Raw genomic sequence first — 25,267 nt, 5'->3', positions numbered from 1 at the left:
GTTTAAATCAAACTACCATTAAAATTATCGACTGATCATTTCTTTGTCAGTGGGCAAACGTACAAAATCAGCAGGGGATCAAATACTTTTTTCCCTCACTGTATTTCCCTCAAACTACACAGACCCACAAAGAATTCAAAAACAAATCCAATTTTTATAAACTCCCATATCAATTGGGTGAAATACCACAGTGTGTCATCACAACAGCAAGATTTGTGACCTGTTGCCACAAGAAAAGGGCAACCAATGAAGAACAAACACCATCGTAAATACAACCCATATTTATTTTATTAATTTTCGCGTTTGTACTTTAACTATTTGCACATCGTTACAACACTGTATATGTACATAATATGACATTTGAAATGTCTTTATTCTTTTGGTACTTTTCTGAGTAATGTTTACTGTTAATTTTATTTCACTTTTGTTTATCTATTTAACTTGCTTTGACAATGTAAACATGTTTCCCATGCCAATAAAGCCCTTTGAATTTACTTGAGAGAGCGAGAGAGAGAGATAAAAAATCAAACTGATTTGCTGCAGTGAATAGCCTATGCTTGTATAATTTATTTTATTTTTTACAGGGAACGTTGCCCTTATTTTCACAGGATTAAGACGGGGTAAATTAGTTGCCAGGCGGAAACATTTATATGCATGTGTGAAAGCCGAGAAGGGAGCCCATGGACTGAGTAACTAACTATAAACTAACTCTGCTGTATGTGGGTCAGTGGACCAGAGTGTAGGCCTATTTCGAAACAACATTCTTTAGAGCGCCACACACCAAGGACGACGTGTTGTACGCTCTCTACGTGCAGCTCTTCAATGTGTGCGCACGTGCGCGCGTGCATATATCTGCCAGATCGACCAGATGCTCACTCGCACGTAGAGCACGAGCTCCCCATGCAGTAAGAGCTACAAAATAACGAACTACTATCAATCGAGCCAGAAGGCTTAGGCTAAAATCGCCATGAATGCAACGGCATGGGAACGTCGTCACATCTCTATACATTCACGGAATGTAAAAAAATAAATAATAATAATATATACATTAAAACAGCATCCCTGGCCCTGTATCTTTATAGCTGCAGTCCATCTATGTGGTTCTCAAACCTCTCATTCGGGACCCCCAGACGTTTCACAATTTTGTTGTAGCCTAAGATTTTCTATTATATTGACAAGATAGTCAAGTGACCGCTCTAACAATAGAAATTCATGTCCTCAAAAATGGAAGGCAGGCGGGAGGAGGCGAGATCAGGCGGGACCATTCTATCCAATGAGAGGGCAGATAGGCGTTTGAAGAGCAGGCAGAACTAAGTCGTTTTTCTCGAATTTTCCGGAATGCTTATATCAGTAGTCTAAATTTGTAACAGCTTAAACATTAAGAAACTTCTATTAGATCAAATAAGCCCCACATAACTCTACACTTTCTCAAAGACCTCCATACAAAATGGGCTTATCTCACACAAACAGATTTTGGGGGGAGTAAATCCTCTTGCTTCTTCCTCTCTGTTGTAGCCCTCAACTAGCTCACCTGATTCACCTAGACAAGGACTTGATGATTAGTTGGCAAGTTGAATCAGGTGTGCTAGCTCTGGAAGAGATCAAATACAGGGAATGGCTTTGGGTCCCTGAGGAGAGGTCTGAGAACCACTGATCTATTTTTATGTAAACCAGTGGTTCTCAAACATCTCCTTGGGGACCCCCAGCCGTTCCATGTATTTGACCTATACAATTGTGAAACATCAGGGGGTCCCTGAGGAAATGTTTGAGAACCACTGATGTAAACTACTGTATATAGGGGACTCCCTGCCCACACAAGCCATCCATATACATGTTTTTCACCTCAAGAAAAGCCAACACCTTATAATTAGTGTAAATAAAGGCAGTGGACTGCATAGGCTACTGTGTAAATCACACAGCAAATCTCGTCTGACTCGTTTAACGCTGATTAATAGTGAGATTAGAATGGAGCTGTGACATTACAGTAGCAAAATTGTTAATGTTGCAGAGGGGTATGATATGACAATAACAGGGCTGATAATAGTCCTAATACAAATAACATATTTATTATAATATTCATTCATTTCGAACATCACCAAATTCCCTATTGTAGCCTATGACAAACTTGCAATGTTACAATGTCTAAGCTTGCACTGAAATTAAGAGCAATGTTACAATGTAGCTATTTGCTTTCTGCAGCAGGGATACAACAATGTAACCTAGTTTAGTTACTGTATGTCCATTGTGAGCTCCACTCAAGCAAGCCCAACTCCAAGCTACTGTAAACAAGTGAGCTTTGTGGGGCGTGTGTCTAGAAAAACAGGGTTTGACCAATGAACGCTGACATCCTTAACACATGGTTAGCTTGTTTACTACAAGACCTGAAAACGCGCTGAAAACAGATGAAAGAAAACCCGGAAGTGTATTTCGTTCCTTCTTAACAAAACTCGACACCTACAGCTATATTTTCACGCTAAAACTGTTTCACTGCCGCTGATTTATCTATTACGTTTAGTCAAATATGTAAAGTAAACGGTTATTTACGTCCGAGTACAGTGAATGGTATTTACTTGATAATGTTTTCGCAGAAGAAAAGCTCCATTCCAATCTTGCCCCTAAATCCATACCGGGTTTGGATATAACCAGCATACAACCCTTTTTCAGGCAGGGAAAATAGCATTTCAAGTTACAGCCGGTTAAAGCGAGCTTAAAGGAAGCTGGTGTATTGAACATTGGTGAAGGTAAGTGCATTGTACCCATTGGAACTGTGGGTTGGTTTTCTCAAGGAAAAGTGCTGTTTAGGATGCATGTTTTTCAACATGTTAGTAGATTGCTTATGCAGTGAATAAGGTTTTGATTGTTAGTGTATATTTTTATTGTAAACATGGGGGGAAAAAACATGTTGATCTGATCGCTGCAAAATGCATTGAGGCTGCTTTTTATATGGCCATGTTTATCAAGTGGCAAATCATATTAGGACCCAGTCAATACAGACGCTTGTTATTTGTGGGCTGTCATTCATTGTTCAATTAAGCAATGCTAAGTAGTGCCTTATATTACATTTTTATTACAAAACATGAGTTGCAGAATATAGGCTAGTGTAAAAGTGATGTTTTGCATCCTAAAATCTCATGTGTGCATAGATCCTTTGTGACAACCTTACAGAATGTATTCCTTTTAAAAACAACTTCCAAGATTATTATATTATTGTGAAACCAGTAAACATGCAAACAAAACTAATTAAAAATAGATGACGCATTATACTAAAGTATCTACATTAAAAGTGTCGTAGTGATGATCTTGCTGCAATAAGGATAAGATGAGGGTGTTTTCATGGTCTATTTTTGCTAGTTTTGGTAAGAGAAATACACAATGGACAGTTAGTGCGGGCATGCTACTTTCTACCGATAGGGCGGTGGACAGCTATGTCATAAACCCTCAAGTTCTAGAATGGTCTGAGAATGGCAGCCATTTTGGTCAGGGAGAAATCCAAACCAGTCTTAGAGTACCACAGTATGAGTCATAATACCCATAAAACCTTGCGGTCAAACAGGGAAATGGTTCCAATCGTTTTTCCACCATTCATTTTTCCCATAGGGGATTTTGGAAACTTGTTTCGTGTAGGCTTACCCTGGCGTGACCTGCCGTTTTGATAACCGTGTAAATCTCTAGGACAATGTGACTTATCAATATTTCCCTATATTTCACCCCCAAAAATGAAGTGCTAATTAGCTGTTGATGTGGCTATAATAAAGAACTACAAATGCCATGATGATCTGGACGAGACTGCCGAATCGAGGCAAAGGTAAGAATCTCAGGATTAACTATCTAATGTTAGCTAAATGTAGTAATGAATAAATTGGATACATTTCTTTAAATGGACAATTCTGTGAAGTCTTGTGCAAGTTTTAAATTGAGAATACCTGTTAGCAAAGGTGTCAGCCAGAGATGAGGTGCAGGGATTTGTAGTTTTGCATGATCTACTGCTAATTAGCATTTTCGAATCTGAGAGTAACTAGAGCCGAATATATTGATAAAAGTCACCTTGTCCGAGAGTTATCAAAACGTCACACCAGGGTAAGCCTACACGAAACTCAGTCCTTATTTTGTTTCTAAATACCCCTATGGGGAAAAATGAATGGTGGAAAAATGATTGGAACCACTTCCCTGTTTGACTGCTAGGTTTTATGGGTATTATGACACCTCCACTGTGGGGCTCTATGGGAATGAATGGCAAAAGAGGCATAGGTGATGCAGCTCCTGCTTTTACTTATGCAGGAAAATAAAAGTAAGGCATGTATGTAATATATAGTGCATTCGGAAAGTATTCAGACCCCTTGACTTTTTCCACATTTTACGTTACAGCCTTATTCTAAAATGGATTATTTCTCTCATCAATCTACACACAATACCCCATAATGACAAACCAAAAACAGGTTTTTAGAAATGTTTGCTAATGTATAAAAAAACGACATACCTTTATTTACGTAAGTATTCAGACGCTTTGCTATGAGTCTCAAAATTGAGGTCAGGTGCATCCTGTTTGGAACCACCAAGACTCTTCCTAGAGCTGGCCGCCCGGCCAAACTGAGCAATCTGGGGAGAAGGGCCTTGGTCAGGGAGATGACCAAGAACCCGATGGTCACTCTGACAGAGCTTCAGAGTTCCTCTGGAGATGGAGAACCTTCCAGAAGGACAGCCATCTCTGCAGCACTCCACCAATCAGGCCTTTATGGTAGAGTGGCCAGACGGAAGCCACTCCTCAGTAAAAGGCACATGACCGCCCGCTTGGAGTTTGCCAAAAGGCACCTAAAGGACGCAGACCATGAGAAACAAGATTCTCTGGTCTGATGAAACCAAGATTGAACTCTTTGGCCTGAATGCCAAGCGTCATGTCTGGAGGAAACCTGGCACCATCTCTACGGTGAAGCATGGTGGTGGCAGCATCATGCTGTGAGGATGTTTTTCAGCGGCAGGGACTGGGAGACTAGTCAGGATAGAGGGAAAGATTAACAGAGCAAAGTACAGAGATCCTTGATGAAAACCTGCGCCAGAGCGCTCAGGACCTCAGACTGGGGCGAAGGTTCACCTTCCAACAGGACAACGACCTTAAGCACACAGCTAAGACAACGCAGGAGTGGCTTCGGGTCTCTGAATGTTCTTGAGTGGCACAGCCAGAGCCCGGAATTGAACCCGATCAAACATCTCTGGAGAGGCCTGAAAATAGTTGTGCAGCACCGCTCCCCATCCAACCTGACAGAGTTTGAGAGGATCTGCAGAGAAGAATGGGAGAAACTCCCCAAATACAGGTGTGCCAAGCTTGTAGGGTCGTACCCAAGAACTCAATGCTGTAATCGCTGCCAAAGGAGCTTCAACAAAGTACTGAGTAAAGGGTCTGAATACTTATGTAGAATCTTGTTTCTCATGGTCTGAGAGTCCTTTATGTGCCTTTTGGCAAACTCCAAGCGTGCTGTCATGTGCCTTTTTTTTACTGAGGAGTGGCTTCCGTTCTAAACCTGTTTTAGCTTTGTCATTATGGGGTACTGTGTGTAGATTGAGGATTTGTAAAAAAAATAAAAAATAATACAAAACATTTTTAGAATAAGTCTGTAACGTAACAAAAGGGAAGGGGTCTGAATACTTTCTGAATGCTCTGTATCAGAAATGGTGTAAGAAATATTGTCATATAATTATTACAGTTTATACCGGTTTAAACCAATTTTCTGTATAATAGTCCTTATTGTAACAGACCATAAATGCCTCCTGACAGACATTTGTGGGCAAACAATTCTAGTATGTGGGTTATTAGGCTGCTCATTCCTTGTTAATCACATCCGCCGAGTAAATCAACAGAATGGAACGGGCGGTGATAACTTGTTGCATGATTTCTTTCCCACACTGAGCCGTGGCTCAATGTGCCTGGCAGATGCAATGCATCATAACCATTTTGAAAATATTGATTGAGTGACGTAAACGTTGATGAAGTATAATACCAAACTGGTGGAGTAGAGTTTGAGGGTGTGCTAGTTCATTTATTTTGCTTCTTTCTCAGACTTTTCAGTTTTGTCAAGAGTACCACATTTCGGTTTAATACATTCAGTTGTGCAACTGACTAGGTATCCCCTTTCCCCTTATAGGACGTGTGTTATTTTCCCCTGTATTCCTGGTAGAGAGTTACAGTATGCCACGTGGCTGGTGGCTACTGTATGCCTCTGCTGTTACACAGCGGGCCAATGTTGTGAAATCAAAGGAAATTCTGTTACCATCAGGTTGGTTCACCATTACACCAGTGAGTCAACCATTACTGGAATCAAGGAGGGGGTGGCGAGAAACCTTACCAGACCATTCTCTCTCTCTCATACTCTGCCTTTGGCTTCTCTGGTGGCGTTGATGTTGCTTACACACACACACTCCCCCCCTCTCTCTTTGATGTGATTTTTTTTTTGATGGCCCGTGACCACTCAACAGAGCAAATCTGGTCCTCCCCATTCCCCACCCTAAATCTTTCCCAACTGTACATTGTTCTAGAAGGGGTGACTCACTGTCTGTCTTCGTCTCTGGTTTCCAGAATTGCATCAGTTATCATGATGACGTCCAAATACTGATTCCCATCTGAATGTTTTTATTGGCGACGTGAGACAGGCAGGGTGATTGATGGTAGAATGAGTTAATGGGATTAGAGGTAGAATCACTTTGCATACACTATTGAGAGACTGTTTTTGGAGAAGCCCACACCTCAATTTATTGGAGACTTTTATTGGAGCACTGCCTTCATCCTATCCCCTAAGCAGGGTAAATACAAAGCATTTAGCTGTAATCGTGTATTTTTGAATATGTGCATTGTAACTTGAACCACATCAAATTCAACAAATGAAGAGTCATAAGGTACTCTTTTTGTAATAACTGTAATTAATATATTCTCTGGTTTGAAGATACTATTACACAACAGTAGCCTGTGAATATAATCTTAAGACCTACAGTAGGCCTACACATTCCATTGGGATGTTGAATGTCAGCTAACTTTAGCTCTGTGTGGAGGAGGTTTAACCAGCAACCAGCTCTCCCTCTCTGTAAAGGTCAAGGCAAACCTTGTGGCTCAGTTGGTAGAGCATGGCGCTTGCAACGCCAGGGTTGTGGATATGATTCCCACGGGGGACCAGTACGATGCAATATCAGGAGCAATTTCAACCTAGAACGTTTATGGGGAGGGGGTCGATTCTGGTCTGAGACGGGTGTTCATTCAAGTGCTGATGAAGATCAATTATGTAATTGATTAGCTACCAAGAATGCCCTCCCCACACACTTAATCAATCCATCAACATTCATGGCAGAATGGATGAGCTGTCATCCACACATGCATCTGGATGGATATGACAATGTCAATAAAGGCAACTTTATAGAGCTTCGAAACGTGAAATAAAATCGCAAACTGAGCGCAGATTTTTTCTGTCATGTGATGTGTTGAAAGCAGATGGTCAATTTCTCAATCATCATGCCCCTCCAGGTTTGGCATTTGACTGTAAAAGAGATTAAGGTTATTTAACATTTTTTAAAGTATTGGTAAAGGGCTCGTGAGATTCATTAGTTCAATCAGGATTGTAGTTCTACAGCTAAACCTTGAAGTTCATAAACATGCGCTCTTCTAAGATCTTTTGAAATGGAAAAATGGTTACCAATGACAACCAGAGTACATTTCCCAGAACGTAACACACCATGATTTCTAAGGCAGAATCAGTACTCTCTTCCTACAGTAACTAAACCCAAACTCTACTCCTGTTTCTTCTTTTTCAGCTCTACCTCTCTCTCTCTCTGTCCGTTCTCAATAGATCTTCTGAGTCTACAGACAGTGTTACTGCCGAACATGTTACCCAAGACTCGTCTGGGGAAGCGTTCCCCACTAGGGGCGTTGGTGTGTACCTCATGCCCCTCCATGGAGAGCACACTGGAGACAGGGGGTCACGTGGAACCTGAGGGGGGGGTGGGGAGCCCAACCATGGGATCACCAGGGCCCCAGCATCTCAGCAGGTTCAACAACAAACTACTTCCTGGACAGAAGGTGAGGGAGACTGGAGGGGAGGGGTGGGAAAGTGATGTAGGGAGGGGGGACAACGATGGGGAAGAGAGGAGAGTTGGAGGGCGAATGAGAGAATGTGCTAGGAAGCCAAACGCATACAACACATACTTAAAGCATAAGAAACTCTTTATTCTAGTATTTTTTTACCCTCAAAGGATATGACTGGGAATCATTGTGGGCTTTCAGGATTACATGACCAGCTACACACCTTTTTTAAATGTAGCATTTTTATGTCATGCTTGAGAGAACACAGACAATCTGTCTGTCGCTCTCGAATTCCAATTCCAATTCTGATTGTTTGAATGAATTCCCTCTATCTGTCCTCGAGGTATCTCTCTCTCTCTTACTTTTATATCGGTCTCTCTCTTACTAGGCCTTTCCCTCTACTCTCCCCCTAGCTTAACACTAACCCTGACTTGTTCTTTTTGACTTGTTGTTGTACATCTCTCTCTCACTCTGTCGTTGTACAGCACACTCTCTCTGTCGCTCTCTCTGTCGTTGTACAGCGCTCTCTCTCTGTCGTTGTACAGCACACTCTCGCTCTCTCTCTCTCTGTCGTTGTACAGCTCTCTCTCTCTCTGTCGTTGTACAGCTCTCTCTCTCTGTCGCTCTCTCTGTCGTTGTACCGCACACTCTCTCTCTGTCGCTCTCTGTCTCTTTCTCGCTCTCTCTCAACTCGAAGGGGTTTTATTGGCATGGGAAACAAATGTTTACATTGCCAAAGCAAGTAAAATAAACAAAAGTGAGATTTTTGTTTTACAACATCAACAAAAAACTATTAGAAATTAACAGTAAACATTGAACTCAAAGGTTTCAAAGATAAAGACATTTGAAGTGTTATATTATCAGCTATGTACAGTGTTTTAGCAATGTGCAAATATATGTAGTACGAATAGTGGGAGAAGGTAAACATAAGTATTGGTGATATTTACAATGTTTGTGCTCCTCTGGTTGCCGTTTTCTCATGGCAATGGGCCACAAATCTTGCTGCTGTGATTGCACATTGTGGTATTTCACCTAACAAATATGGGAGTTTATCAATGTTGGATTTTGTTATAGTGTGGACACTACAAATAATTCCTACTGAATATGTGGTGTACTTAACTGCAGTATAGTATTATTACTATTCATCGGAGCATTGTTATTATGGACGTTAATGTTGAATGTGACCTTTACCCAGAGTCGGTACATTATTAACGTGACACTACCTCATGTTGAGTTGGGTATATCGCTCTCCTGTTTTCTACCGTTTGTAAATGGCTGTACACCTTTATTTTCTAGTTTGCAATGAACATTAAAACGCTTGTGGATATTCCTTGTCAAGTTACCACATATTTGTTTTCAAATTATTTGTGGGTCTGTGTGATCTGAGGGAAATATTTGTCTGTGGTCATACAGGTCAGGAAGTGCAGCTCAGTTTCCACCAATTTTGTGGACAGTGGGCACATATCCTGTCTTCTCTATGGAAGCCTCTCTCAATAGCAAGGCTATGCTCACTGAGTCTGTACATATTCAAGGATTTTCATAATTTTGGGTCAGTCACAGTGGTCAGGTATTCTGCCACTGTGTACTCTCTGTTTAGGACTCTCTCCGCCTCGCTCCCTCCATCCTTGTACATCCCTCCTTTTTCCTCCGTCCTCAATTACACTTCTGTCGCTCCCTCCCTCCCTCTCTCTTTAGGTGTATGTGTTGTGTGGAGGGCGTGAGTGCACAGGGGTAGTGGAGCAACACAACCATGTGGATAATGAGGTGGCCATCCTACTGCCTGCTCTGGGACAGCATGTCCTGAGGAAACTAGAGGATGTATGGACCTGCCCCACAGTCCCTCCTCCACCTTCTACTATGACACAGGGCACAGGCAGACCACACCAAGTGTCCTCCTGCATCGATGTGCCCAGGAGGTAAGTGTAATGTTGTGTGTGGGGGGGGGGCAGGATTTGTGTGTTAATGGGAGCAGGGTATGCATGCCCCTGTCAGTGTGTGTGTCTGTCTCTGTGTGTCTGTACCTTATCTCTCTCTCAATGTACCTTATCTTTCTCCCTGCTACAGGAGTCCAGAGTCGGTGGAAATGGATGAGATGATGGCAGCCCTGGTTCTGACCAGCCTGTCCTGCAGCCCTCTGGTTCAGAGCCCAACTCAGAGCGACACAGTCACAGGTAATTCAATGACAGAATAATTGATTGAGTGATAAGCTCTTGGTTATATTTTTCCTGTCCAGTTTTTTGTCAACCATTGCAGCTCTAGTAAGGTGTGTGTGTATGCCTGAGTTGGTAGAGCATAATGCTTGCAACACCAGGGTTGTAGGTTCGATTCCCACGGGGGACCAGTACGAAAACGTATGCACTATAAGTGACCTCTGGATAAATGACGTGTGTGTGTGTGTGTACAGCAGGTTCTGCTGGTATGGAGTGTGGAGGCGGGGAACTCTCAGACAGCAGCAGTAGTGGCTACTGGAGCTGTGACCATGGCTACGGAAGCCCGGCCCCCTCTCCACCAATCACAGAAACAGAGGGTCACAGCCTGGCCATGCCCCCTGATGAGGGATTGGACATGGAGCAGGTGCTGTTTGACGAGCCAACACCACGGAAACGCAGGGTGAGTAGGGTAGTCACGGAGACAGCCTTGCTAAAATTGACCAATGTGGCAATATGTGAAATAATTTACTGGCAAGCACATCAGCTACTTGTTCTTAATTTAAAGTTGAGTCAGTTCCATCTACCTTGCTTACCTGTGAACTTGTTTCCTCTCAGAACTCAGTGAAGGTGGCCTACAGGTGTCTGTGGCCCAACTGTGGGAAGATTCTGAAGTCTGTCGTCGGGATTAAACGTCACATCCGTACCCTGCACCTGGGGTAAGTGTCTAGGGATGCGACTGATCTTTGGTGCAAACATGGCGGCGGTTGAAATTATAAGGTCTTAACTTTTATTATCAGATGACGTGACAGTGCTTCTACTAGCAGTAATAGTGGCACAAGAAAACAACTGTTACATTAATCTATGCACTGTATATCCACGTGTTTTCCCTCAGCCAAAGCGGTGAGCATGAGCGTTGCTCCTGCAGTGAGGAGGACTTCTACTACACAGAGATCCATCAGCGGGAGCCGCAGCCTCTCACCCCAGCTCTAGGGGTCTCCACCCCCACCCCCATCCCTACCCCCAGCACCCCCTGGCCGGCCTGCACATCCCCATCCAGCCCCTCTCCCGCTGGCGTAGGACCAGGGGCTGGAGCTGGAGGAGTCTCCCCCACAGAAGTGAGCCCCCAGCTCAGCCAGTCTGCCCCCTCCACCCCGTGCTTCTTCTGGCAGGTCCACTCTGAGCACTCCTACCAGGTAGGCACTAGGACAACTGCCCTCCCTGCTATTCATGTCTACGTTATCTCTGTTCTGCACTCTGGACATGAAAAGTGGGAAAACACGTGTTTCTTGAGTTAAATACATAACAAGCATGCTATGAGCACCTATTGCAAACTCTATATATTTTTGAATGTGGTTATATAGCCTATTGTTTCATATTTTTGCATTCATTGATCCTACCTGATCGCAACCATTGATCACTTTATTTACCTCTGCAGGCTCCTGCTCCTGCTCCAGTCCAGGTGGTGGCGCCACCCATCTCTGTCTCCACCTCCTACCGTTGGACCACGCCCACCTCAACCTCCCATCCAAGACAGGTATGCTTGCCTGATGCACTGGGTGGGTAGAGTTTGCACTTTGGGACCAAAGGACACCCCGGCTGAGCTAAAACAAATGTGCTTGGAGAGAAATGTGTTGGTAAAGGAGCTGGACAACCGACTACAGCAATAAAATGACAATCAACGCAACCCTAACTGTAGAATCCAATAGGAGAATCTCAAGGGAAATTTCCTGTAGATAATTGATTTATAAACACTCAGTAAAGAATCTACAGCACAACTGCTGTTCATGTTTCATGTTGTATGTCCAGGTATATTCTATTTTCACTGGTAGAATTCTACATTTTTGCCCTTTAAACACAGAATCTCCAAGCATTTTGAATTCATCACATGCTTGCTTTTAAGTGTGCAATTTGCAGAAACATTTCCCCTACAGAGCCTTTGCCGGTATGTGTTTGGGGAGTAGAAGTCAGTCCATCAGGGAAAAAGAGCACTTAGATTTAGTACCCTGTCTCCAGAGCAGCTCTATACTGCCAATAGTGTCATGGATATTTACCAGCTAATCCCCTTGTTGATTTGATCATATTTTCTTTCCATCGCTGAACTTGCCTGCCTTTGTCTTCACTGATGCTACAACACTGCCACCTATCGATCTGTAGTAGGAACTGCTGGTCATTTTTATGTAACAACACATGGACACTGGCATGATCAAGCCACTGCAGTAGTCTGCAGCAGTGCACACAAAGAAATCAAAGCTGATGCCCTTTCAGGAGTTAATATGGATCGTTCAGTTTACTGTAATCTAAATACGCATTGCATGAATGCTAAAATAGTGGATGAAGATTTTCCTTGCTAATTAATCAGTGTTGTTTTGCTGGACCTTGCAGCATTGTGAGATGGCAACATCAAATGCAATATTTTCTCATTTATTTTATTAGTTTATTTGTCAATGACCATGCACAACAAATGCATTGAACCAGATTGATCTACACAGCTCAGTTCCCATCTGCAGTAAATATGTGTAGTATGGTATTATTGATATTAATTTGTATTTACTAATTATAAATCTATGTTCAATTCAGTTGAGGGTTATTTGTATAAAAGTAGACAGATTAGTTAGTAGTCACTAACCACTTACCAAAAAACTGAGTTTACACTTATTTATAGTGGCTGTCCTTGTCTCCTCCCCTCATCTGCAGATCCTTTCCCATCAGTGCAGGTAAAGGAGAGGAGACATGGAGAAGAAGCCTTTTGAAAGGATTGGATTTGGCATTCTGCTTTTCATCACCCATAACAAAGGCAGTCATAATGTGTATGTTCTGTTGTTTTTCTATGTACTGCAGCTCACCTGTGTTTCCCCCTCCGTCCACCAGGGTGAGTCGTTCCGTGTGAGGTCAGTCAGTGTGGGAGAACAGTGGCTGCAGCAGCACAGTCTCCCCATCAGGCCACACCCTGTCAGCACCTCTCCCCCACGCAGCCACTGGTCCACAAGGTGAGATACTATACTATATTTTAGTATACTATTACTAATGTATCACTATTGCTAACATTTTAATGCACATCGTCCTTCATATCTGCCTCAGTCAGTCTGAGTCTACAGTCATTTCCCTTCTTGTCGCTCTCTGATTTTCTGTATCATCCTCACTCTTATCTATGCATCTCTTTACTTGTCTCTCTCTTCATTTCCATTCATTACATTTACTGTAAATGAACTCAATTGACTTTCTCCCTCCCTCTGTCTACAGGAGGATCCGTGGCGAGGCGAAGAAGTGCCGTAAGGTGTACGGCATCGAGCACCGGGACCAGTGGTGCACCGCCTGTCGCTGGAAGAAAGCCTGCCAGCGCTTCCTCGACTGAACCCCTCACAGAAGAGGGGGATGAAGAGCGAGAAAGAAAGATGGAGCAGTCACCTCTTCAAGTGAAGACTGACGAAAGATCTGGGGGTCAACCAGTGGAGCACCATGTACGTTGGTGTTTATTTATTTCTTTTTAAAAACCTTTTTGTACTTTTTATGACTTTACTAACTTTTGTTCATGTCTTTGACAACTTTGGGTTCTTGTGTATTGGTGCTCACGGTGAACTCTGCGGGGGGGGCAGCTAAAGGACCTATGACTGGTAACCTATGACCTTTACCAGCAGCATAGTCCTGCATCTCAGTTCCTCTGTCTTCCTGCCCAGGGAGGGGCTATAAAGGAAGTGGACCGTGATCCTCTTCCCTTCCAAATCTTTGGCTATAACCTATAAACAGCAGCTCTTCTATACCCAGCAGCTATATAGGGGATGTCTATAGATCTATGACATCATGCCATCCATAACCTGGCTTGGAAAGAAGGCTTGCAGCCTGTTGCCAATTGTGGGCCTGAGCCAGGCAGGTGCTGAGCAGAATATCTGATCTGTAAATTAACCCAACTTCCAAACGCCTGGGCAAGAACAGATCCATATGATACAAAGGTTAACCAATCCATCAGGCTTTGGCTTACTGTCTGTGTGTGTAGTGGAGAATGATGACAAGGATAAGAATGTAAAGTGATACTAGGAGGGAGCTCGCCCTACGTGACCGAGGTGAAGCTTCACTAAATACTTACTAACAAACATGCTAATTACAGGATTTATGTCAGAGAGGAGAGTTGCTAGCCATCAACTTGCTCATTTATTTGTTAATAAGTATTGAGTTTCATTTATACCAGCTCTTGTCAATTGCATATAGTGCACGGATTGGCTGGGAGAATCCACATTTGCTCATGATCTACCAATCATCGGTAACCAGGAAGTTGTGTCCTAAACATTGAGAATGGATTGGAGAGTTGTGATTGGAGGAGAAGTAAAATGCAGATTTGGGAGTCATTAGCCCAACCTGTCTGATGTTTATAAGCCATTTATTCCTGCAAACTTGTATGTAGCTTTTTTATGTATTTTGATTTAAGGGAACAAAAAAATATTATTTGGCGATGTCAACTATTTTAATTTGTATTGTGTGTTTCGTTATATTATGCAGCAATGTTGTCTATATTTTGCAACTTGTCGTTTTTCTAAGGTGTGTTAAATACAATGTTCCGCCAAGAATGACCATGTTGTGGGATATAGGAATCAATTTACATACTTTAGACCAATCAGATGTCATACACATTGATTTTCACTTCTCTGAGCATGACGCAACCAACTGTTAAAGACCCAGTATCTCATCCTTGTTGTTAACAGCTACAGTAGCTATCCTTTCAGTTATGCCTTAAAGTCTTCTTAGAGTTACACCAGAAATTGTCTATAATATAGCCTCTTAACGGGCTTTGGTTACTCTAACGGATATCATTTCAGAGCACTGTAGTCTATAATTAAAGAGACTCTGACAGAATAGGACATGAAAATATTGGGTGCCTGTAAAACATAGTCATTGGCAGCTTTGGTCTCTTATATACTCACATCGTTGTAATAAAATGAGCCATTTGTATAAATACATTTTGTCAGGAATCTATCTCCATACATTTGCCATATACTTGGATATCCAACCCTCCAGTACCAGCCTCAGTTCTGCTGAGACACTAACTGAATGATGTTATCGAGGTTTGATGTGGAATGTGCCACGTGGTGCCAATAATAAGAACTTTAATTATGGTGCCAGGATTGAGTCTGAAAACATTTACATGGCTAAGGGCTTATCTAGAATGATACGCTGCTCAAGGGCATTGTGGCCCTAATCCAAACCCTTGTCACCCTGACACCTATTGTAAATTAACATGCATACATCGTTCAGCATAAAATACATGAATGATTGTTTATTGAAACTCATGTTTCCTTGCAGTAAGCCAATGAATCCACAGAAGCAAAAAGCACTTATATATAAATATATATTGTGTTATGTACAGGTAACTGCCAAAATTAATGGAAACACTTGAGAAAATGAGGGATACAAAGTATATTGAAATCAGGTGCTTCCACACAGGTCTGGTTCCTGAGTTAAACAATTAACATCCCCGCATACTTAGGGTCATGTGTAAAGTTGCCCATTATTTTGGCTACCATGGCTAGAAGAAGAGATCTCAGTGACTTTGAAAGAGGGATCTTAAAGGTGCATAGGGGGTTTAAAGGGTGTGTGTGTGTGTGTGTGTGTATCTGTCACCAGATCTCAACCCAATTGAACACTTATGGGAGATTCTGGAGCGTTGCCTGAGACTGCGCTTTCCACCACCATCAACAAAACACAAAATGATGGAATGGTGCCGCATCTCTCCAATAGAGTTCCAGAGACATGTAGAATCTATGTCAAGGCGCATTGAAGCTGTTCTGGCGGCTCGTGGTGGCCAACACCCTATTTAAGACACTTTATGTTGGTGTTTTCTTTATTTTGGCAGTTACCTGTATGTACTGTACCTGGAGAGAGAAATTACCATTGAATAAAGTATTTCTTTTTATAATGATGCACTATTTTTCTATGGAATCTGAAATGTTTTGGTCTTTTTGGTGTTAAAATATGCTTGATAAAGATGAACCCTGTCTCTAGTAGTCTTCTATTTTTTTTATTCTCCTTTTTAAAATCTTGTCCTGGGCCTTGTAAGTTAGATGTATAGTTATACATCGTTCCATGTTGAGTTGTGAGCCTGCATCTATACAGAGATTGTATTTGTTCAAGAGAGGACTTTTATTATTGTTATTATACAAGACAATATTGGTGTGGACATTTTTTGTTTAATAAATGGAGCATTGTGGGATTCATACAAGATGATGTCATCGTCTTGTGAACTTTCTAGAACGTTGCAACAAAACACCTCAAGACACAGAATCATTTGCTGCATTACAAGCCACGAAACAAATAGTTTACTATCTTTATTGATATGTTAAATTTCTGCTATTTACAGGTTTTATACTGCACAGCGAAATGGATTCACGTAATAACTCAAAGACCACTGTTCACACACACAGTATGGGCTCTATTCAATCAGATCTGCTTTAGCCGACGTCTGCATAGTGTTTGTTTTGGTGGTGTTGGAAGTGGAACTGCATTAGAGCAGTCAAATCCACAAGCGGCTCCTGGCATTATACCTAAAGCAGACATTGCCATTGGCTGTACGAGTTGCATTAAGAGAAACCCCATGCAGCCTTGTTTACAAGTTCTAGCAGTGGAATGTGAGATGTAATCTACACCTCTATTAGGATGATAGAAATCCTCATATCGTTTAATGATTTTGAATTTGAGCGTAATTATTTATATATAGCCTACACCAGGTATCATCAACTTGATTTAGCCTCGGCCCGACATTTGTACATGATCACATATATCTCTGTGTGGGAATACTTTGGAACAGATTTCCTCAATTTAAAACCACTTGGAGCTGATTTGCTGATGTTTTTTGTCTTTTATGTTCACATTTTTATTTTTTTGTCGGGCCGCCAGTTGGGGAACCCTGGCCTACACTTTCTCCTTCTGAACTTCTAACACTAGTGGGGCGGGTGTGGCTTGGTGACAATGATCGCAAGAGCAGCTGCTCACCGATTTGACTGCTGGAGAACACAGTTCCATCTCCAACACCGTCAAAACATCCGCTATGAGGCTGTCTGCTATCGCCAGTTAACACTTGATCTGATTGAATAGGCCTAGGCTACATCTGTGTCTGCTTCAAAAAACACACGCCAAGGTTAATTCTCAAGTCAGAACATTAGTTTTGCCAACAGATCATTGATACATGAGCATGGATAGCTTCTTGTAGTCTTATACAGTAGTAACAGTTAATTGTGATGTTTTGCTCCAAATTATAGTAGACACTGTCAGGGTTGAGATTGAAGTTTGGAGAATAGTTCTGAAGATGTGAATAGTTACAAGCCATCCACAAACCTAATACTGAGATTGTGTTATATAAAATAGTCATGAACATATCCTAGTGCATTTTCAATTGGATATCTGAAAGTAATTTTGGGGTTAGCCACTAGAGGGGAGCATAATAAAGAGTGGCATGCCCGGGTCTCCCTCTCATGTACTGTACTGGTTCAGGAAATCCATGGAAACTTCACTAGTAAGTTATTTAAATTCATGAAGTTTCCACTGAATTAATCTATGTAATAATAATAGCCATGATTGATGAAGGCGAACATGGTTTCAAAAGTTACATTACAGATACAGTATAGAAAATCAAAACAAATACAGTGTGTTGGTGTGTCTAAATTAATCCAATGTGATTATCTGATAAACCATTTAGCTATATACATGGTATTTTTTTACTATTTTCTTAGCTTTTATTCATAATACGTTGTTCTCGTTATCAATGAGGTAATGCAGTACACAAGATTGAATCTATAATGCTCCAGTGTGGATTTTCATGAGGGGTTGTGTTCGGAACAGAAGTTTAATCATCACCTTGGTGACGGATTTGAATATGTAGGGCGGGGTCTGGGGTTGCTAGGTTATGACAGGTGCGTCGTTGCCAGGGATACAGTTGCCGTGTGTGTGGCTACACCTTGTTCTGTTGGGTGATGTCAGCGGAGACGCTGTTGTAGGATTTGCTAGCTCGGGTGCTCATGCCCAGGTACTGCTTCAGGAACTCACTGAACCGTTTCTGGTTGTTCCACTTGCGGGCAGATTTCCGGACGCCTATGAACCCGCCATAGCGCTTCTGCAAGGGCCTCCCGGGGCTCATCAACTTCCTGTAGCCATGCCTTCCCTTCAGGAACCCCCCGAAGCGCTTTGACAGACTTATCCCCGCCGCTCCGTCCTGCTCTCTCTCCATCGCGTTCTCCCTCTCTTCCTCATCCCCAACTTCCTCATCCCTTTCCTGCATTTCCTGGGGCAGCTGGGAGTTGTAGGCATCAGCGGTTAGCCAGCTGTCACTGCCCAGCTCGTCTATGCCCAGAGCACGGACCACGTGGTCAAACCTCTGCAAGGCTACTGGGTACATCAGCCCCCCATCCCCCTGCTGCTCTTCTTCCTCTGGCAGCATGGCCTCCACCTCCTCCTGGGCCCGCTTCAGCATGGCAGCGCCCCCTATGGACATGGAGGGTAACTGTGGGGACGCTGAGGCCTTGCGGCACAGGTCCCAAGTGAAGGCAGGGGAGACGTTACCCTCACACTCCACCAGACACACCTGAGAGGAGAGGGGGAGGGAAACACAGAGCACATGGCCGTTAGAGAGCAGCAATCCCACAGACTATCCACTCTGACTCTATGCCCATCCACACTGACTCTCTGCCCATCCACACTGACTCACTGCCCATCCACTCTGACTCTATGTCCATCCACTCTGACTCTATGTCCATCCACTCTGACTCTCTGCCCATCCACTCTGACTCTATGCCCATCCACACTGACTCTCTGCCCATCCACACTGACTCTCTGCCCATCCACACTGACTCTATGCCCATCCACTCTGACTCTATGCCCATCCACTCTGACTCTCTGCCCATCCACTCTGACTCTATGCCCATCCACTATGACTCTCTGCCCATCCACTCTGACTCTCTGCCCATCCACTCTGACTCTATGCCCATCCACTATGACTCTCTGCCCATCCACTATGACTCTCTGCCCATCCACTCTGACTCTATGCCCATCCACTCTGGCAACTTCACTGTTACTCACTCAAACGCACACACATACTCACATACAAACTCTCACATAAACCTTCACTCACACACTTACACCAACACGTAGACACCCCTCATACCTACGCTGCTGCTATAATGATAATTGGTTTGATTTATTTCTACCATTACGCTGCTGTTCATTGATTATTGGGCATTTCACGCACAACAGTGTCTAGGGTTTACCGAGAATGGTGCGACAAACAAAAAACATCCAGTCAGCGGTAGTCCTGTGAGCGAAAACAGCTCGTTGATGAGAGTGGTTGAAGGAGAATGGCAAGAATCGTGCAAGCTAACAGAGGGCCACAAACAGACAAATAACGGTGCAGTACCACAGTGGTGTGCAGAACGGCATCTCGGAACACACAACTCCTCAAACCTTGTCACGGATGGGCAATTGCAGCAGACGACCAATCCTATCAGTTAAAAACAAGAAGAAGCGGCTCCAGTGGACATGTGATCACCAACACTGGACAATTGAGCAGTGGAAAAGCATTGCCTGGAACATGTCAGCAAGTTCAGTTTACTTGAGCGGCCTGCCCAGTCCCCAGACCTCAATCCAATAGATCATAAATGCGCTAGGTGCAAGATGATAGCTACGCAAGAGGAGGAAAATAAGGTGGAACTGATAAATGAACATAAAATATTTGTCTGTTACAAATGTATCATCATCAAGCAGTTTAGGGAAGAGATTCTCCGGCTGCTAGCTCAGCTGTGGGAAAAACAAGATGTGCTTTCTAAGTACTTTGATGCAGCCCAGGCACACATAATTTCAGTTCTGAATGCCTCCTACAGCCAAAGGGTCGATGAGTCAGGCGGTACTGACCTGCTCCAATCCACTGGACAGATGGTAAGCTCAACGCCGCGGCCAGTGGGAGACTGGACACTGGCAAGGCGAAGGAGGTCGGGTGGGAGGCAGTCTGGCCAGCCTCCATATATCCTAGAAGATCAGTTCCAGCTATTAAACAGCTTTGCCCCGCTGGAGGCGGACATACCGGCGCCGGGAGTCAACTCTGATCCTTGGAGTACACCAACAGCCAGCAGCCTTCCAGAGGCACCCTCCACAGCTCAGCCGGTCGCTGACCAGAGGAAACAAGGTCTTGGGCCCTCCTCCATCTCCCCGAGGATTCTGACGCCATCCGCTGCTACTGGTAGATGTGCGGTGAGTCAGGCTGGCATGAGTCAAAGCACACCTCCTCCCCCCTGCCCGAGGCAGGCCCGTTCTGTTCCCCCTCTTCCTTCCCTATCGGATTCCATCACGACCACCATCGTCGTGGGCAGCTCGATGGTGAGAGATTTTGGCCTGCTTGCGGCCTGTTGGCCGACCAAGCTCCACTGTCACCCAGGCGCCCGTGTCCAAGACATCAACTCCCTCCTGCCCACAGTTCTAGCCAACTACTCTAATATTGGCACCATTGTAACTCACGTTGGATTTAAAGACATTCGCTTTCGGCAATCTGAGGAACTGCAGAAGGACTACAACATTCTCTTGAACACCCTTGTTTGCACAGGGAAGAGAACAGTCATCTCTAGCCCCCTGCCGTGCTATAGAAGGGGTTCGGAACATTACAGCCACCTTGCTGCCCTAAACAAGTTCCTGAAGAATCTCTGCAAAGACAGGAATGTCTCCTTTTGTGACAATTTTGACTTGTTCTGGGAGCAACCAACACTCTTTAAAAGATGCGATTCACCCTAACCGCAGGGGTTCCAGGATTATCTCCAACATAGCGAACGGCTTAAGAGACTGACGGCCTGGGTTTGGTAGCGCTCCAGTCCTCCCTGTCTCCCCCTAATAAGCAACAGAGGACATGGAAATCATATAATATCCCAGATAAATAGAAGTGCAGTCCATGTAAGTAACCAAATCTATGTTCCTTTAACTGTTAGCTCCGAGGGTATTGTCTGCAATAATCATATGCACATAGATTTGAATTCCACTGTTTGCACTGACATGTCTACCTCGGATCAGCCTCTCAGAATAGCACTAAAAACAAACAAGCAACCCAGAAAAGGACTAAAAATAGCCCATATTAACATATGGCCTGAGAAACAAGGTTCATGAAATTGACAACTTCTTAACATCAGAAAACATTCATATTCTGGCCATCTCTGAAACACACTCCAGATAATTCCTTTGATGATGCATTAGTACCTATACATGGTTAAATAATATATAGGAAAGATACAAATGCAAATAGAGGAGGGGTTGCCATGTATGTCCAGAGTAATATTCATGTTAGGCTGAGAGAGGATCTCATGTCAGATGATGTGGAAGTAAAATGGCTACAGGTTCATCTGCCTCACCTAAAGCCTATTCTCGTAGGAAGTTGCTATAGACCACCAAGTGATAAAAGTCAGTATTTTGACTATGTGTGAAATGTTGGATAATGTATGTGATATCAACAGAGAGGTATATTTTCTGGTTGACCTAAATATTGACTGGTTGTCATCAAGCTGCACACTCAAAAACAAGCTCCAAGCTGTAACCAGTGCCTGCAATCTGGTTCAAGTCATCAGTCAACCTACTAGGGCATTTACAAACAGAACAGGAACTAAATCATCCACGTGTATTGATCACATCTTTACTAATGTTGCAGAAATCTGCTCTAAAGCTGTATCCACACCCATCAGATGTAGTGATCATAATATAATAGCCATATCTAGAAAAACCAAAGTTCCAAAGGCTGGACCTAAAATGGTGTATAAACGATCATACAAGAGGTTTGGATGTTGAAGATGTGAAAAATAATTGTTGTTCTGATGTGTGTAATGAGGAACATCCGGACGCTGCACTTTAATCATTTATGAAACTGCTTCTTCCAGTTACTGATAGGCATGCACCCATCAAGAAACTGACTGTTAGAACTGCCAAATCCCTGTGGATTGTATGTATGTTTGAGAGGGTTGAGGCAAAGGGAATAGTAAATAGGTTGAAGAGGTGAAACAATTGTTGCTATCTATAAATAAGGACAAACCACCTGGTTCTGACAAACTGGATGGTAAATTGCTGATTTTGGTAGCGGAATACATTGTGACTCCTGTTTGCCACATCTTCAATTTAAGCCAAGAAGACGGTGTGTGCCCTCAGACATGGGGAGTCAAAGGTCATTCTGCTACCAAAGAATAGCAGAGCACCCTTTAATGGTTTAATGGTTACAAGTGCTTAGCAAACCTTTGGGAAAAAAATGTGTTTTATCAAATACAAAGTTATTTTACAGAAAACAAATTAACAACAGACTTTCAGCATGCTTATAGGGAAGGGCACTCAACATGCTCGGCACTGACACAAATGACTGATGATTGGCTGAAATAAATTGATAGTTAGAAGATTGTGGAGCTGTTTTGTTAGACTTCGGTGCAGCTTTTGATGTCATTGATCATAACCTATTGCTGAAAAGACTTAGGTGTTATGGATTTGCATCCTCTGCCTTATTATGGATTGAGAGTTACTTATCTAATAGAACACAAAGGGTTTTCATTAATGTAAGCCTCTCTCATGCAAATTCAGTTGAGTGTGGTGTACTGCAGGGCAGCCGGCTAGGGCCATTATTGTTTTCTGTTTTTACTAATGACCTTCCACTGACCTTGAATAAAGCCTGTGTGTCTATGTACGATGACGACGCAACAGTATACACATCGGATGCAACAGTAAAATAAATAACTGAGACACTTAACATAGAGCTCCAGTCAGTTTTAGAATGGGCAACTAGCAACAGGCTGGTGCTAAATATCTCAAAAACTAAAAGCATAATTTTTGGACAAATTACTCACTCAACGCTAAGCCTGGCTTAGATATATTATTGAAAAATGTGGTTATTGAGCAAGTTAAGGACACTAAACTGCTGGGTGTAACCCTAGATAGCAAGCTGTCATTGTCAAAAAATATAGACTCAATGGTTGCTAAAATGGGAAGAGGGCTGTCCATGATAGGGCATTGCTCTAGTTTCCCATGTGCATCAAGAATAGTCCACCACCCAAAGGACATCCAGCCAACTTGGCACAACTGTGGGAAGCATTGAAGTCAACATGGGCCAGCATCCCCGTGGAACAGAACAAGATATTTCCATATGGCTCACAGTCCCAACAGAGCAAGAGATTACTATGTGATTTGTATATCTAGAATCCGTCAGAGGGTTTCTCTGAATGCATCACAGTCTCGTCTTGGAGTCTCTCAGTGGAGATGCCCCAAGTCTGAGCTGAACCTGATATCAACGCACACACACACACACACACACGCACATGCACACCCACACACACATTATCCTCATCTCAAAATGCATTCAGTTCGACTTAAGTATGGTTCTGGTTCAACGACAAACTGAAGAGAGAGGTGTACAGTATACCTTGCAGAGAGACGACTTCTCTAGAGAGAAAGAGACAAGTATACCCTGCATAGAGATGACTTCTCTAGAGAGAAAGAGACAAATAAACCCTGCAGAGAGACGACTTCTCTAGAGAGAAAGAGACAAATATACCCTGCAGAGAGATGACTTCTCTAGAGAGAAAGAGACAAGTATACCCTGCAGAGAGATGACTTCTCTAGAGAGAAAGAGACAAGTATACCCTGCAGAGAGATGACTTCTCTAGAGAGAAAGAGACAAGTATACCCTGCAGAGAGATGACTTCTCTAGAGAGAAAGAGACAAATATACCCTGCAGAGAGACGACTTCTCTAGAGAGAAAGAGACAAATATACCCTGCATAGAGATGACTTCTCTAGAGAGAAAGAGACAAGTATACCCTGCAGAGAGATGACTTCTCTAGAGAGAAATAGACAAGTCTACCCTGCAGAGAGATGACTTCTCTAGAGAGAAAGAGACAAGTATACCCTGCAGAGAGACGACTTCTCTAGAGAGAAAGAGACAAGTATACCTTGCAGAGAGATGACTTCTCTAGAGAGAAAGAGACAAATATACCCTGCCCGATATGATTGGAAGCAAAGAGGGATTGATGGATCCTGGAATTATAGAATTGGATATCACATTAATTTTTTTGATAATACATTAATTGTTTTTCTTATCGAAGAAAGCTATTGTTTTACTTCAAGGACAAAATCGGAGATACTTAACTTTAACAGGAGAGTTGACTTACTGATCATAGTGAGGGGAACATATTTACCCCACAGCACATACGAAAATACACTGAAGCCACTAGACAAAGAGAGGGGGGTCGGTGGTGTACTAAACCACAAGCATTGAGATGAAGAGACTGGAGGGAGGGCAGAACACTCACGTCTATCCTCAGGAATCAATTAGCCAATGCAAATTAAAATCCAGATGCCGGGAGGCTGGGAGGGCATAATACTATGAGTCAGAGATCATCGACAGTATAGGAGATGAAGGAGGGAGATAGAAAGGGGGGGGGTAGTTTGAGGAAGGAAGGGTAGTTAGAGGAGGGAAGGGTAGTTTGAGGAAGGAAGGGTAGTTTGAGGAAGGAAGGGTAGTTTGAGGAGGGAAGGGTAGTTTGAGGAGGGAAGGGTAGTTTGAGGAAGGAAGGGTAGTTAGAGGAGGGAAGGGTAGTTTGAGGAGGGAAGGGTAGTTAGAGGAAGGAAGGGTAGTTAGAGGAGGGAAGGGTAGTTTGAGGAGGGAAGGGTAGTTTGAGGAGGGAAGGGTAGTTTGAGGAAGGAAGGGTAGTTAGAGGAGGGAAGGGTAGTTTGAGGAGGGAAGGGTAGTTAGAGGAAGGAAGGGTAGTTTGAGGAAGGAAGGGTAGTTAGAGGAGGGAAGGGTAGTTTGAGGAGGGAAGGGTAGTTTGAGGAGGGAAGGGTAGTTAGAGGAGGGAAGGGTAGTTAGAGGAGGGAAGGGTAGTTAGAGGAGGGAAGGGTAGTTTGAGGAGGGAAGGGTAGTTAGAGGAGGGAAGGGTAGTTTGAGGAGGGAAGGGTAGTTAGAGGAAGGAAGGGTAGTTTGAGGAAGGAAGGGTAGTTAGAGGAGGGAAGGGTAGTTTGAGGAGGGAAGGGTAGTTTGAGGAGGGAAGGGTAGTTAGAGGAGGGAAGGGTAGTTAGAG

The 25,267-nt window shown here is 43.3% G+C and overlaps 2 protein-coding genes across 4 annotated transcripts in view; one reads left to right on the top strand and one right to left on the bottom strand.

Moving 5' to 3' along the window:
* Positions 1-2,416: 2,416 nt before the first annotated feature.
* On the top strand, positions 2,417-15,774 carry LOC121539394 (zinc finger protein 395). Of its 3 annotated transcripts, none has more exons than XM_041847868.1 (10): positions 2,417-2,741; positions 7,792-8,056; positions 9,755-9,975; positions 10,124-10,230; positions 10,467-10,669; positions 10,825-10,925; positions 11,102-11,402; positions 11,645-11,743; positions 13,048-13,196; positions 13,450-15,774. In XM_041847868.1, exons 2-10 carry the CDS (start codon positions 7,862-7,864, stop codon positions 13,559-13,561), a joined length of 1,488 nt encoding a protein of 495 aa, XP_041703802.1. In that variant the 5' UTR covers positions 2,417-2,741; positions 7,792-7,861; the 3' UTR covers positions 13,562-15,774. The 3 variants fall into 3 exon arrangements, with proteins under 3 accessions (XP_041703802.1, XP_041703803.1, XP_041703801.1); XM_041847869.1 differs by having other exon boundaries at positions 10,464-10,669; positions 13,078-13,196; XM_041847867.1 differs by having other exon boundaries at positions 10,464-10,669.
* Positions 15,775-16,508: 734 nt separating this feature from the next.
* LOC121539393 (proenkephalin-A-like) overlaps positions 16,509-25,267 on the bottom strand; it is a 31,945-nt gene continuing 23,186 nt past the window's right edge. Inside the window, exon 3 of the mRNA XM_041847866.2 lies at positions 16,509-18,772. Within this exon, the coding sequence (XP_041703800.1) occupies positions 18,143-18,772 (630 nt within the window). The 3' untranslated portion in view covers positions 16,509-18,142. The remainder of the gene's footprint in view (positions 18,773-25,267) is intronic.

Source organism: Coregonus clupeaformis, chromosome 25, assembly GCF_020615455.1.
Source record: "Coregonus clupeaformis isolate EN_2021a chromosome 25, ASM2061545v1, whole genome shotgun sequence".
NCBI classification, from domain to species: Eukaryota; Metazoa; Chordata; class Actinopteri; order Salmoniformes; family Salmonidae; genus Coregonus; species Coregonus clupeaformis.
Note: the sequence above shows the minus strand (reverse complement) of the source record. Positions and strands in the feature narration are given on the sequence as shown.

Coding starts and splice junctions, on each gene's coding strand:
- LOC121539394 (XM_041847867.1), top strand. CDS start 7,862: ATGTTACCCAAGACTCGTCTGGGGAAGCGTTCCCCACTAGGGGCGTTG. Junction 11,403..11,644: donor ACTCTGAGCACTCCTACCAG/GTAGGCACTAGG, acceptor TTACCTCTGCAG/GCTCCTGCTCCTGCTCCAGT. Junction 11,744..13,047: donor CAACCTCCCATCCAAGACAG/GTATGCTTGCCT, acceptor TATGTACTGCAG/CTCACCTGTGTTTCCCCCTC.